General features: G+C 37.1%; 2 protein-coding genes across 3 annotated transcripts in view; both read right to left on the bottom strand.

Annotated features, from left to right (window-relative positions):
- Nucleotides 1-578, bottom strand: part of LOC109219156 (GDSL esterase/lipase 7-like) — a 3,139-nt gene extending 2,561 nt beyond the window's left edge. The window contains exon 1 of the mRNA XM_019383586.1: nucleotides 190-578. Coding sequence (XP_019239131.1) covers nucleotides 190-454 — 265 coding nt within the window. The 5' untranslated portion in view covers nucleotides 455-578. The remainder of the gene's footprint in view (nucleotides 1-189) is intronic.
- Nucleotides 579-2,878: 2,300 nt separating this feature from the next.
- LOC109219155 (F-box/WD-40 repeat-containing protein At5g21040-like) lies at nucleotides 2,879-5,332 on the bottom strand. Of its 2 annotated transcripts, none has more exons than XM_019383585.1 (2): nucleotides 5,168-5,332; nucleotides 2,879-4,842 (listed from the first exon to the last, which is right to left on the bottom strand). In XM_019383585.1, exon 2 carries the CDS (start codon nucleotides 4,760-4,762, stop codon nucleotides 3,089-3,091), a length of 1,674 nt encoding a protein of 557 aa, XP_019239130.1. In that variant the 5' UTR covers nucleotides 4,763-4,842; nucleotides 5,168-5,332; the 3' UTR covers nucleotides 2,879-3,088. The 2 variants fall into 2 exon arrangements, with proteins under 2 accessions (XP_019239130.1, XP_019239129.1); XM_019383584.1 differs by having other exon boundaries at nucleotides 2,879-4,803.
- Between the last annotated feature and the right edge of the window lie 9,776 nt (nucleotides 5,333-15,108).

The raw sequence follows: 15,108 nt of genomic DNA, 5'->3' as shown, positions 1-15,108 counted from the left end.
ACCCAAATCACCCCAAACCCATAAAAGGGGAAAAAACGAAGAAACACAGTGAAGAGCTAGAAAAGAAACAAAACTGGAACTTCAAGCATTTCTTGAAACTTCTCGCCAGCATCAAGAAAGGATCACAGAAAATAACATACAACAAATAGAAAAACGAAAGGCAACTAGAGAGAGAGAGAGAGAGAGTACCAAGAAGCTGAGGAAGGAGAGTTTGATCAGAGCCATTACAGGGGTGTAAAGAGAGATTTTGGTGAAGAATTGGGTAGAAAGGAGTGTTATCTCCACAATCGACTGAAGAATCCCCCATTATGTACATACCCGTCACTGTTGGCCACCACGAACTATTATTTGATAACATCATTTCCTCATTTCCCATGCACAAATCCATCATTACAACCAAACCCACATACAAAATTGATCCAAGAACCCATCTTCTTCCTTTCAAGAACCGCATTGTGGAAAATAATTTGGATTTCTGGGTTCGTTTCTTTTTCCCGGTTTCTTCCTGAAATACAGCTTATTAAGAGTTTAGTAGCAGTGTTTTCTTGGAAAAGTTACACTCTATCTTTTGCCCCTCGCATTTTTTATTTTTTTTAAAAAGGGAGTTCAACACAAATAGGCATCAAACTTCAATATTTATTTTTTCTGGCCGGTATACATAAATTATATATTAATTATATACAGTTATATACCTATGATACATAAATACACATAATTAATATATATTTATCGATTGTTTTTAGTTTAAGTGATTAGGTAGGGCTATTTGGGTTAATTCTTTTTTCTATTACAAGAGAGATAGGATTAACTATTTAGGAAGGGAGGAGAAGAGAGGAGGGGGACGGTAGCAATTGAGTCACACTAATTGATGGTCATCTTTTGGCTGCTTGTTTTTTTTTAAAAAAACCAAAGAAAATAATATTTGTTCATTTTTTCAAGTTTTCAAAAACTGATTTATGGCAGTATTGAGTTAAAAATTTCCTTCCAACTCACATAACTATAAATTTTTTTCAAATAAAATACATGTCCAAACTCAACTTCAACTTCCAAAAATTATATTTCAACATAACTTCAAAAACTCATTTTTCAAGTTTCAACCGAATTTATGTCTAAACGCTATTTGTAATATATTGATGGAGTAATTTTATTGGTATTATTGTGTTCTTCTATTATTGTCGCTTTATACCTATAAACATTAAAAGTGGTTTTAAAATATTGAATTTTTTTGTTTGTGGTAATATTTTCATTATCATGTGTATGATTTCCAAGTATTACTTTTTAAAAATTGATTGAGCAATGACATATGAAACAAAGGTTTTAACGAAGGGTCTTGAAGCAAAATTTATGTGAACCGCCTGTTTTTCTCCCATAACAAAGGCCATACACTTTGTATTTTCTTTCCCTTTTTCTTTATAAGCACAGCACGTTTCTTCCCTTTTTGGAATGTTACTAAACACCATAGTCCCCCATTAAATATGTCATGACATCACTATTATTGTAACAATTTATCATTAAGCATAAAATATGAAGCTTAAAGTTAAAGAGTTTTGCAAATATAGAAAGATGTCTATCTCTTCTTTACGGACTAAAAAGAAAAGAGTAATATATAAAATAGAATGGAAAGTATTAATAAATCGATTGGGATCTTCCCACGTCTGTGTAACCCACAATATGAGGAAAAGAAAGGGTGAATCCACAGAGAAGTGCTGAAATACCAAACAAGGCCTTACAATAAACCAAACTACAACTCGCCAAGCTTTGGGTTTGAGCTTGAATTTGAAATTTGAATAAGGATTAGCGATGGATGTTGTTAAAACTTGTTCAAAATCGTCAAAGAATTGAATCAATAGTCAGGGAAGAATGTTCTTGTGGTGGAAGGGTTGGTGGTAGTATGGTGAAGGTGGAGAAGATGATGGGTTGGGAAGATGAGGAGGGGGGGGGGGGGGGGGGGTGGTTCTTTTCAGTTTTTCTTTTTTTTTCCTCGATTTGACACGTGTCAGATGCTGATTGGCGCGTGTAAGAGGAATCTTTAAGCAAATGTGGTCAAACATCGAAGTGGTGTGTAATTGACACATCTTTAAAAGTTTTGGTGTGTAATATTATTCCCGTATTTAAGAGGTGTGTAAGAGGGATTTGGGGACAAGGTCGATGGGTAAAGTATGTATTTTGCCTTAAAGTTTGAACCATCGGGTAGAAATGCATATTGCAGCAAAAAGAGCTTCAATTAACCTCCAATAATGTTCTAAATATATAAAACGTCTTTTCCAAACAAGGTGGTCTTCAGTTTCTTACCAGCAGCTGGGCATAGGACAGCCTACAGCCCTTTTAACAGAACATTTCAAGGCAACATCAGTTACCGAGTTCTTTTGCCCATGGAGGAAATGTCAGAGAGAATTGCAACGGATGAAGACTCTGATTATGTGAATGTCAATGTAGTAGTTAACATGAAAGAAGGTACTGAAAAAGCTGTTAGTAACACCAAAAGCAATGAAGATGAACTGGTATAAGACCTCAGGCTGTTTTACAGGGTAAAAGGTGAATAGATTTGTTAAAATCCTAGTGCAGAAAATGGATATGCTCCTCTGTATCCAGTACTGGGGCGAGTATCATAGAACAGCCAGTCTGCCATTGTTCCCCATCGGATTAAAAATACAATCTAAAGATTTCACTGTATGTTAAAGCAATACAAGAATCTGCAGGCAAGTTATATCAAGTTGAGCAACAACCGCAGATGATAAATCTGACTTCTTCTTTTTTATTATTGATGATATATCTGACTTATTAATTGCCTCTTGCCAAGTTTTTTACTTTACCTGTTCAAAATGTGACTTCTTAATTGCCAGAATGAATTAAAAACAGGAATAGAGGCTAATAACCATACCAGAAAAGAAACAATTTACATTGTAAATATATCAGGAATTAAAATTGGTAGACCCTTGTCAGTGACATAAGACACGCACGAAATCAACCAAATAAGGAAAAGGTTGTCAAAGGTAACAGCTTGTTCCTTCAATTTAAATCAGAAATGGGTAAAACTACAGAAATGAGCAAAGCATATTTAGGAATTATTGACAAACTACAATAATTTCTAGACCTTCACCTTTCCAGTCAACCTACGCTTGTTGCGCCAGCTGTTCCTATCACCAGTCATTTGATTCTTCTTCGCAGCAACTGAGCACTGATCACCGCGACTACCTTTACCAGTCATTACAGACTGAAGTTTACGCCTCCTCATTCTGTTCTCTAACCTTAGCCCTCTTAATGCTCGAACTCTCTGCTCAATCTCCAAAGCTTCTGAGAAGTTCCAGATCCTAACAACACCTTCTTCTCCAGCACACACAATACGATCAGGACCAACATCCACAGCAAACAGATTGCTCCCAAATCCATGTAGCATTCTTTGAGGCGGCTCTACATTTTTAATGCAATTGTCAACCTTCCAGGTCTTCTCCATCACATAACTCTGCTTTGTCCTCAACAGCTTTCTCACATCAATAAGTGATAGTTTTCCATCACTAGAAGCTGAAACAAGCCAAGGGAACTCAAAAGCAAGAGAATAAACAGCACCAGAGTGAGGAATCCATGTCGCCACACGCCTGACATGAAACTTAACATTTCCAATGATCTCGAACATGTGTATAGCTCCATCTTCCCCTCCACTGAATAGGAGCTTCCCTGTGTGACTTCGCGCTAAAGAAAAAGCATTACCAGCATGAACATTGGTGACAATAGCACGTTTTGATCCACTATTAGTATCCCAGACATAAAGATCTGAACCAGCAGTGCTCGCCACTGTTGTATCATGGGGAGCAAGGCTCCAAACCCAGTCATTATGCATTAAAACTTCCAAACATTTCAAAGAAGATCGATCCCAAACACGTATGCTCATGTCCCATGAACCACTGTACATCTTATTTAAATCCAATGCAAGACATGTTATTGGGCCTTCATGTTTCCAAACTCTGAATTCCATGTTCTGGTTCTGAGGTGATCGAAGATCAAAGAGATGTGGATTTCCATCTTCCGCTCTCCAGCCATGTATAAATCCATCTGTACCCCCTGCCACTAAGAGCCTTGAATCAGCTGCAACTGCACGAATTGTGCAGCCAAGAGGGCGAGATGATGCAATGGATAAACCTTCTTCCAGGTCCCACATTCTTACTATCTGATCATACCCTGAAGTAAACACAAGCTTCTTTGAAGATAAAACAACAACAGTTCTAACAGCCTCAGTATGACCATGCAATGTATCAATACTATAGCGTCCCATGAATGTTTTACTACGGAATTCCCTCTCCACGAAAAGCTCCTTCCACGACTTCTCATCCGCATGCTCTGCGCCCAAAGGTGCCAGCAATATTGGCTGCCCCCACCTCTCATAATAGAACTCCTTCCACACATGGTGCTCAGAAGCAAGACGATACAATGACGTATTCACACAAGAAACAATGCCAAGTTCCTTCGGTTCTAAGCAATTAAGTATTTCTGAGATCAATGCCGGAGGAAGGTCAGTAATAGACCGACAATCAAGCAGAACCTCCTTAACAGCGAGCGACTCCTCGCGTTTCAAACTCAAACTACCACCTTCCCCATCCAATCTCCACAGTGATTTCTGTTTCTCTGAGTCAAACGCGAAATTCTTACGGTTCTTTGAAGGTTCAGTAAAACTAGAATCAGCTTTTCCTTTGCAGGGGTAGTCTACACAATCTATAGAACAATCTTTCAAACCAATTTTAGTACCTCTTTGGCATTCAAATTCCATAAAAGTGGTTCCCCTACACCTAAATATTCAACAGAGGAGCCCTAAAACAAATTTCAAGAATCAGCAAAAAAACAATATTTCTGCAAAGAAAACAGCAAGTTATTCACACCTTAGAAAAAATAAAAAAAAATAAAAAAAAAGGTAACCCGATTGAACCTTTAACTAGAAAAGGACATTAAACACTATTCAAGAACCAAAAATTGTAAAAAGACTCAAGCTTGCAAGACAACCCCCCTACGGGGAAAATTAATTCCTATAAACCCAAAAAAAAAAGTGAACAAAAGGGATTTCTTTTAATTTTTTGTTTAAAAAGGGGTATAAACAGATCTAAGCAGGACAAATATAATGAATATCTTAACACACAACAAGGGGAAAAAATGAATCAAAGGATATATAAAAAGGTACCTTTAAAGAGGAAGAAGAACAATGCCTTCGAAATTTGCTTCGAATTTGGGTTAAAAGAAAAAAATTAGGTGAATTAAGAGAGAGAGAGAGAGAGAGAGAGAGAATTGGAGATCAGGTGCCGGTACTAGCTAAAGCGACTTGCGTGGGCTAGAAGTACTGAGGAAAATATGAGCAATTTATGAAGCCACTAAGCTTAAGAGCTCCTTTGGATGGGCTTGACTTTTAAGCCAAAAGCCACTAATGGTAGCTTTTGGCTTAGAGTCCGTTTGGCTTAGCTGATTTAGAGTAGCTGATAAGCATTAGGTGCTGAAAAGCACTTTTAAGTGCTAAGCTGATTTAAAAAATAACCAATCACGTGTTTGGATAAAAGTGCTGAAATTAATAATAAGCAGCTGAAGAATTGGGTATACGAAAAGTTTTGTTCTAAAAAGAAGTATTTTAAGGATAGAATAGTAACTATTTTGGTCAAACCTAAAGTGCTTATAAGCTGAAATTTGTTAATTGGGGGAGACCAACTTATGGCTTTTGGCTTATTTTTGGCTTATAAGCACTTTTAATTTTACCAAATGCGTAGATAAGCCAAAAAGTGCTTATAAGCCAGTTTGACCAGCTTATAAGCTAAGCCAAACACCCTCTTATTTTCGTCATTTTAGCTTAAAAATAAATGCTTAAAAGCATCTTTTTACTTTATTCAAACACTACAAAATAACTTAAAAGTTATTTTGGCTTAAAAACACTTAAAATAAGCCAATCCAAACAGGCTCTAAGCCCATTTGAAAACTAATTATAATACTTTTGCATCTATAACTAGTTTTGGAATTATAATTGAACCTATAACCAATTTGTAAAAAAACTGCAAGTCTACTCACTTTACGTTCAACTTCAGACTTTATCGGGTCTGAAGTAAAAAAATTATAACTTAAGGCCAAATAGGTATAAAGTGCAACAAACGTTTTCCTATACTTAAGGCCAATAAGTCTGAATTGAAAAATTGCACTTCAGATGCACTTGAGGCCAAATAGGTCTGAAGTGAACCAATGGTTTCATGCACTTTAAAGCCAATAAGTCTGAAGTGAAAAATTGCACTTCATATGCACTTAAGGCCAAAAGGTCTAAAGTGCACAAACGTTTTCCTACACTTAAGACCAATAAGTCTGAAGTAAAAAATTACACTTCATATGCACTTAAGGCCAAAAGGTCTAAAGTGTAACAAACGTTTCCCTACACTTAAGGCCAATAAGTCTGAAGTGAAAAATTGCACTTCAAATGAACTTAAGGCCAAAAGGTCTGAAGTGAAACCAACATTTTCATGCACTTAAGGCCAAATAGGCCCGAAGTGCGAATTGCCCGAAAATAGAAATTTATTCTTCGAATTTTAACAATCCAACATACAATTTAATACCTAAATCTAATCTACATAAGCTCAAATTTGAAACATAACATCCAAATATCATCAAGAACAAACCCCAATCATCAATTTGCCAAAACAACAATAAATCTAACGAATCCATTTTGCAATTAATTAAGAAACAGAAAAAGAAGAAACCCTAAGCAATAGTAAAAAATAAAGCGCCACAACAACTCACCACTATAAAACATCATAAATTACCTTAAAATATGTTCACAAACAACATATATAATTATTGTTACTCGTAGAAGAAGAAGAAGAAGAAGAAGAAGAAGAAGAAGAAAGAGGAGAAAAAGGCCGGAAGTTGTTTAAATAATGGGTACAAGTTAAAAAAATTAAAAATAGGTACATGTTATATGGGGGCGACCAAATAAAGCGTCACGTGCAATTTTTACAATACATACCTATCAAATTAAAACTAAATACCCAACCTACCTACTCATCCCACTTTTCTTACCCAAATGGCTTAACATAGCTTGATTTAGCTTAGATTGGTTTAACTTGGTTTGATTGAATTGGCTTGGCTTGATTTGGTTTGGCTTGGCTTGATTTTCGTAGCTAAGTTTGACTTTATTTAGTTGGAAGGGCTGGCATTAGAAACAAGTTAAAAAAATTAAAAATAGGTACAGATTATATGGGGGCGACCAAATAGGGCATCACGTGCAATTTTTATAATATATACCTATCAAATTAAAACTAATTACCCAACCTACCTACTCATCCCACTTTTCTTACCCAAATGGCTTAACATAGCTTGATTTAGCTTAGATTGGTTTAACTTGGTTTGATTGAATTGGCTTGACTTGACTTGATTTGATTTGGCTTGGCTTGGCTTGATTTTTGTAGCTAAGTTTGACTTTATTTAGTTGGAAGGGCTGGCATTAGAAGAAAAAAAAAGGTTAGAGAAAAACTTTATGGGTAGGGGCGGGTAAATAATTTATAGTGATGGCTATTTGAAAAAGATCCCGGAAAATATGGGCGTATATCAATCTCTCTCTGTGACTTATGTGTTATGAATTTTTATCATATATTTATCTAACTATATTTAGTAATTTTTATTGTATGTGTATCCCATGATAATTAGTAAGTACTCCACAAAATATGTATATAAAGAAATGATCTTATGAATGTTAGTATTACTCCTAAATACAGATTTAGAAAAATAAGAAAATGTATATTTTGAAATATTTATTAATAAGAACTTTGAAACTTAGAAACAGACTTTACTGCTCTTATTCTGTCATCGGAAGAAGGTAATAATGAAAATTTTATTAATCAAGAAGTTATTCCATTTTCCTATTAGAATTGCTATTTTTATTTTTAGAAGAATCGTCTTTTGGGCGTTGAATATCTTAACATCACCAAACCAGAAAATAATAGAAAATTTTACATGCTATAGCTAAATATTGCACCCTATTTATTATAAACCAAAACACTTTAAAAATATTATTATTATAGCCATTTTTAATATTATATAGCAAAATACATCTTTATACAATTGATCCGTCAACTTTTCTGTAACACTCCATAAATTTGGCTTAGGTGTGGACGTGTTAAATGAGTAGTAATATAATAGTTTAGACACGTGAAATTCTATCGGGATGAGTAGGGGTGGAAATAGTTATTTTAGAATCAAGACGGAGAGTGAGGTGCATAAGATTCGATAAAATCGACTAAGTTTACGAAAGGTCTGTCTCAAAACATGAAAGTTGTAGCCCTTTGAAATAACTTTCCAACGATATATTGTGAAGCCCCAAAGAATCTCTGTGCAAGAAGTTACGCGCATTTTACTGGACAATGTGCAGTATGCGCGCCAGGTGCGCACCCGGATGGTCCCATGCGCGGCCGCGCACTTGTGGCGGTGCTACTGCCCTGCTGCGCGTTCAGGTGCACGTTTGGTCCTTCAAGTGCATGGGAGCACACCCGGGGGTCATTTTAAAAGCTCTACTTCGTCCCCCACACCGCAAAACACAAAAACTTGCTCTAGAGAGGAAAGCTCTCAAGACCTAATCTTCCCCAAGGTCCCTCCACCATCCAAGATGAGTTCTAATGGTGATTCTAAGTAATTTCAATTCTTTAACACCTTATTAACATGGGTAAAACCTTCAAATCATTAGATATTCGAATGGATATCATTGTTGAGAAAAGAAACTGTAGAACTCAAATTCAAGAGGATTGAACGTCAAAAAGATAATATCTTCTCTCTCTACTTGATTATAGTACTGGATTAATGATTATAGGCTCTAGTTCATGAGATATGAGTTGATGGGTTTGACAAAAAAGCATGAACGGTTATAGGTTTGGGTTGTTGATTGTTGATTATTGGTTAAGGGTGTTGTTTATCTTATGGGTGATGAAGGATGATGTTGATTATAACCATTTGAGATTTTAGAATTTATCTAGGAGAAATTGAATGGGTTATTGGGTGAAGAAACACTATTAATAAGGGCTATGAAGCTTTATACCCACCAAATATTTGATAAAATGCCTAAGTGACCAAAACATGAGTATTATTACTAATATGGAATCCCTTTGACTTGTATTGCTATAGATTAAAGTTGAAAGGGTAGACAAACATTGTATTAGGCTCAAGAGCAGAAAGTTAAGGTATGTGAGGCTAACTTTCAACGTTTGGGAATGTTTATGATTCTCCATACACTCATTCTTATGACTATTACAAATTTGCTCAGAAAGTAATTACGCCTCAGCTCCATGAATACTTGTAAAATTTCTATTCTCTAGATGATGTGGTTTCATAATTCATTCAATATCCCATGAGTCTCAGTTATGACAGATCATTTTACATATTCCAGTCGAGTCCTATTCAGCATTTCAGTATCATGTAAACCAGTATGGTTTAGTATTTAGTATCATGTATTGCAATATGATTCTCAATTCCTTATTTTAAATCCTAAATGTTAAACATCTATATTTGGGCTTGAGGTCGTAGTTCATGCTTTATGCATATTTGGGCTTGAGGCCACGGTGCTTTATGCATGTTTGGGCCTGAGACCGTAGTTTATGCTTTATGCATGTTTGGGCATGAGGTCATAGTTATGTATACGTATACTTGGGCCTGGGGCTGTTGCTCCCAAACGCACACGCAAGTATACGTGGTCGACAAGTAATATAGGATTGTAAGTCCAGATATCGTACCCACAGGGACTTGTGATTAACTATCAACTAAATTAAACCCAAATAATTAATCTATTCAAACGAATTCTAAAGTATGAATATTAACTAAAGATAATCTAGAGTAGAAAACTAGGAAACAAATTAGCGAACTTAGACACGAATTCAATGGGAGACGATATTCTAGAGCTATGGGTTAGCTAACAATCCCGTTGAGTTTTCTACCTAAATTGTCTAACTAATTTATCTGGTTTATTGATTGACGGGGTTAATGTTGCTCGTAGCCTTCTCCCGAAGTACAACTCGCCTATTCAAGCTAGCCTAACGCCTATATTCCTATGAAATTAGGATTAACAAGAACGCATTTATAATTCCTGTATAATAACCAAGCAAGGCGATTAGGTATATTCCTATCCTAACTGCAAATTTGTTCCCGATACTCGAGTTCAAGATCTTGCTCTACTCAATATAATATGCAATCTAGAATTCCCTCTCCCGAGTTCAATCCTAGATTCGTAGATAATATTCAATTGGTGATCAAGCAATCAAATAATTAAGTGCAAGATTGAATAAATAAACCAATATGATAAAATAACAAGAACAATCTAAGTTTCAAACTACAACATTCATGTAGCACCCCACAACTCTAGAACTAATAAACTATGAAACTAAGAGAAGAGAAGAGAAGAAAAAATAGTTAGAAGCCTCCTCCAAGCGTGGTGTGTTCTCCTTCACAAAAGTCACGTTCTCCTCTCCTCACAAAAAGTCACGTCCCTCTCTCCTAAAAAAAAGTCACGTCTAAAGACTATTATGGGACAGGGTTAGCATGAGGTGAAATAATACAAGCCCACTTCAAAACAACCTTTTTAGGTTAGCTCGTTCACTCTCTCGTGCGCACGCGAGAGTGAACGAGCAAAGTTCTTCTCTTTTTCTTTTTCTTCAAGGTCTCTCGTGAACTTCTATGCCTTTTTGCTATACTTCGCTGTTTTTTTCCAAGCTTTTCCTCAGTATCTCGTTCACTCTCTCGTGTGCACGCGAGAGTGAACGAGCAAAGTCCTTCTTTTGTCTTTTGGTCATGAATCAACTTCTTTTGCTCACATTTCGTCCAACTTGCTCCTACATATAAGAATGCACGTAATTAGCATAATTCACTACAAAAACTCATGTAACCTACCGTAATCACACAAGTTATGAGATGAAAGTACACCGAAAAATATGCATTTTTGACCGTTTATCAACACCCCACACTTAAACTCTTGCTCGTCCTCGAGCTACTTGCTACACTTTACAACAACACAACCTTTTTAAACAACTCTCATAACTCATCATACCAAGAATATTTAAAATAGACTAAGCACAATAGTGTAACATCCTCGCCTCAAGATTTGACTCACAAGCACCAAGCATTTTTCACAACCCGTTCCCTTACTCTAACATAAAGGTACACGACATTACCTTTCCTTCATGAATGAAGTGCCCTACACAACAAAAGAGAATAATTCCACACACATAAAATTCAAGAACAATTAGGAACGCAATATAGAAATAATTCACTCAATCTCAGAAATAATATTCATATGCCACAAAAGAAGAACCATAGGCTTGCACGTAGTGTACTACTCTACTAATCGAGATCATTCGGTCAAGGATCAATTAGGAATTTATTTGGTTGTAATGTAGGCTGCGGGACGGGTAGGATACATTTAGATATAAGAGTGACTACACCTCCCTAAGCATTTTAATACTTACACTTTAACATTTAAAACCCTACACTTATGTCAAACCTTAACCCCCACCTTCACATCAATGTATATTAACTCCATACTTCTTTAAGTACAATTTCATCAAGAGTACTACTATCAAGGAATATTTTTCACAACAATACAACTATTTTTTTTTGTTTCTTTTTCAATTCAAGTGGCTCTTACTTTTTCCAAAACAGTGCATCTTTCTCCTTATTTCATTAGTTTCACTCAAAAGCCAAACAAACCACCCACACTTTAACTTTTATAAAGTTCATAATAATTCAAGTGCTCATGAGAGGTAAAAAGGTTCAAATAGATGGTTAATTCAAACAAATGGGTAAGGCTTGTAATGTGGTTGCCAAAGAAACAAGATTACAGTGTCACAACCCAAAATCTATTAAAGGTCGTGATGGTGCCGGACACCACTGTCAGGCAAGCCAACACCAAGAAGTTAATTAAATTCTCATTTTTGTATTTTTGAAATCATTTCTTTTCCTTACATTAAATAAAAAACAAATAATGAACTTCACCGAGTAAATAATGATGTCTTTAACAAATTTTCAATACTGAATAATCCCAGAGACACCCCAGAACTCGGTGTCACAAGTGCATGAGAAATGTTTAGGAAATAAAATATAATACAATAATTGTCCGGAATACAAATTGGACAGGAAAGAAAATACAATACTCTGAAGGAGACTCTGCTGGCTGCGGGTCGTCTCGAGAGATGCAGCTCACCTAAGTCTCCGCACCAACCATGTTGTTGCGCCCAACGAGGCCACTAGACACAGCAAGTGTAGTATGAGTACGAAAAAAATGCGCACCCAGTAAGTATCCAGTCTAACCTCAAAGAAGTAGTGACGAGAGATCGACTTCGACACTTACTAGTGGTCCAATAAGATCAGGTACAGTAAGGAAGTGAATAAATATGAAACAGAGTAAATATATGAAATAAACATATATAAGATATGTGGTACAATTTTCCTCTTTACAATTTTACTCAAGCTCTCAACTAGCAAGTTCCCTCCGTAACCGGAGCATATATATGTAGATATAGTGGATATCATCAAGAGGTTATCATAATTCAAATTAGGGAAAAACCCTCAGATACACTAGCTTCTAACCAAATGTTATGCACGATTCCATGAGAAATAATATATATATATATATATATATATATAGGAAATGCCGAGGCGTACGGTCCGATCCAACATAAAAGTAAAATGTGCACTGCCAGAGGGTCGAATGGCGCGAACCATAGATGCATTTATTAACCTACCGAGGCGATCGGCCCGCTCCCATGAGAGTAGTAGAAGGAAATACCCCGCTCGCGAATCATACGTGCGACGCGGTCAAATATAAATTTAAGGAGTTATCCCGCTCGCGAATCATACATGCGATGCAGTAGAATATAGGTTTAAAGAATTACCCCGCTCGCGGATCATACGTGTGACGCGGTTACACATAGATTTCTTAAGTATTAAGGTATTCCACGATTCTCTTTAAATTACGAATTTTGAGTGAAAGATTTTTTTTAAGTTCCCAACCTTTCTTAAATTTTAACTCCTTTCAAAACATTTAATAAGTTAACTCAATCTCGCTTCTTGTCAAGACAAGCAATAAACATAATTTAACAACAATATCAACAAGGCATGATGTAAGCCTAAAACTACCCGGACATAGGCATAGCTAGTAGCTACGTACGGACTCCCTTCACCTCGTGCGTACGTAGCCCCCACAAATAGAAGCACGTAATAATTTAGTTCGCTATGGGGTTAATTCCCTCTTACAAGGTTAGAAAGGAGACTTACCTCGCTCCGAAGTTCCATAACTAGCTCCTAAGCCCTTCCGACGACTCAAACTGACGCCCAACGCTCCAAAACTAGTCAATAATTATGCAAACTCATTAATATATACTCAAATACTCGTTATAATCCTATTTACAACAATTCCCAACTCCGCTTGAAAGGTCGATAAAATCACCCTCGGGCCCACGTGCCCAGATACCGAAAATTTTCGAAGATAAACTTTGCCCATGACATCACAAACTCAAATATATAATTTATTCTCAATTCCATGTCCAAAATTCATGGTAAAAATCCAATATACAAGATTCTAGGTTTTTCCACCAAAACCCCAATTTCTACTAATTTCCATTTTCAAATCTATATAAACTCATGTATTTAACTCAAAATCGTGAAGAAAGCACTTACCCTATTATGATTGATGAAGTTGGCACACCAATGTGCTCCAAAATCGGCTCCCATGGGCGAAAATGATATGAAATAGAGCCAAACCCTCATTTTTAAAGAAGACACTGCCAACCCGACTTTCACACCTGCGGTCACTTGACCGCTTCTGCAGTTCCGCATGTGCGGCCCAACTACCGCTTCTGCGGTCTTCCACCAGACCCCTCAACTCCGCATCTGCGGCGCCCATCCGCTTCTGCGGCTCCACGCGCGCAGGTGCGGTCCCGCTTCTGCGAAACTCAACCGCATCTGCGGTCCACGCCTCCCCTAGCAAAATCTACTTTTGCGATCCTTCCCCGCACCTGCGGCCCTCTCCACGCAGGTGCAATTACACCAGAAGCATTATGCTTTAGAAATTCTTAAGTCCAAAAATTGATCTGTTTAACATCCGGATTTCACCCGAGGCCCTCGGGACCTCAACTAATTACACCATCCAGTTCCAAAACATAACGCGGACCTGCTCGAGGCTTCAAATCACATCAAACAATGCTAAAACCATGAATCGCACTCCAATTCAAGCTTAATAAACTTTAGAACTTCAATCTTCTACATTCGATGTCGAAACCTATCAAAGCACGTCCGATTGACCTTAAATTTTGCACACAAGTCACTTTTGACATTACGCACCTACTCCAACTTCTGAAATCGGAATCTGACCTCGATATCAAAAAGTCCATTGCCGGTCAAACTTCTCAAAAACCTTCAAATTTCTAACTTCCGCCAAACGACTCCAAAATTACCTACGGACCTCCAAATCCACTTCCGGACGCGCTCCCAATACCGGGATCACCATACAGAGCTATTCTCAGACTCAGAGTTCCAAACGGACATCGATAACATTGAAATGCACTTCACCCCAAATTTATGAAATTCTTCCAAAATATCGGCGCCGAAACGCTCTCGGGTCATCCAAAACCCGATCCGAACATACGCCCAAGTCCGAGATATCATACGAACATGCTGGACCCTTCAAATCCCGATTCCGAGGCCGTAGTCAATTCTTCCAAATTAAAGTTTTCGAAATAAGAATTTTCTTTCCAATTCAACTCTGAACTTCCCAAAATTCATTCCCGACCACGCGTACAAGTCATAATACCTGAAGTAAAGCTGCTCGTGGCCTCAAACTGCCAAACGACGCGCTAGAGCTCAAAACGGCCGGTCGGGTTGTTACATTCTCTCCCACTTAAATATATGTTCGTCCTCAAACGTGCTAAGAACTGCGCCAGAGTTGTCCAAAATCATTGTTTAACACCTCGTACACCTACCCGTGCTACCACAACTCAGTTGAGCACACTGCTTGAGTAAATCTGAAGATTCTCTTTTTGTTTAGTCAAATTAGCCTTAGAGCCAAATTCCAACATTCGGAATCTTCTGCCAGACCTATTTCCAACATACGAACACTGTATC

This window comes from Nicotiana attenuata, unplaced genomic scaffold, assembly GCF_001879085.1.
Source record: "Nicotiana attenuata strain UT unplaced genomic scaffold, NIATTr2, whole genome shotgun sequence".
NCBI classification, from domain to species: Eukaryota; Viridiplantae; Streptophyta; class Magnoliopsida; order Solanales; family Solanaceae; genus Nicotiana; species Nicotiana attenuata.
The sequence above is the reverse complement of the archived record's forward strand: the minus strand, read 5'-3'. Positions and strand labels throughout refer to the sequence as shown.

Excerpts from the sequence above, each read along its gene's own strand:
- LOC109219155 (XM_019383585.1), bottom strand. The coding sequence starts at position 4,762 with ATGGAATTTGAATGCCAAAGAGGTACTAAAATTGGTTTGAAAGATTGT.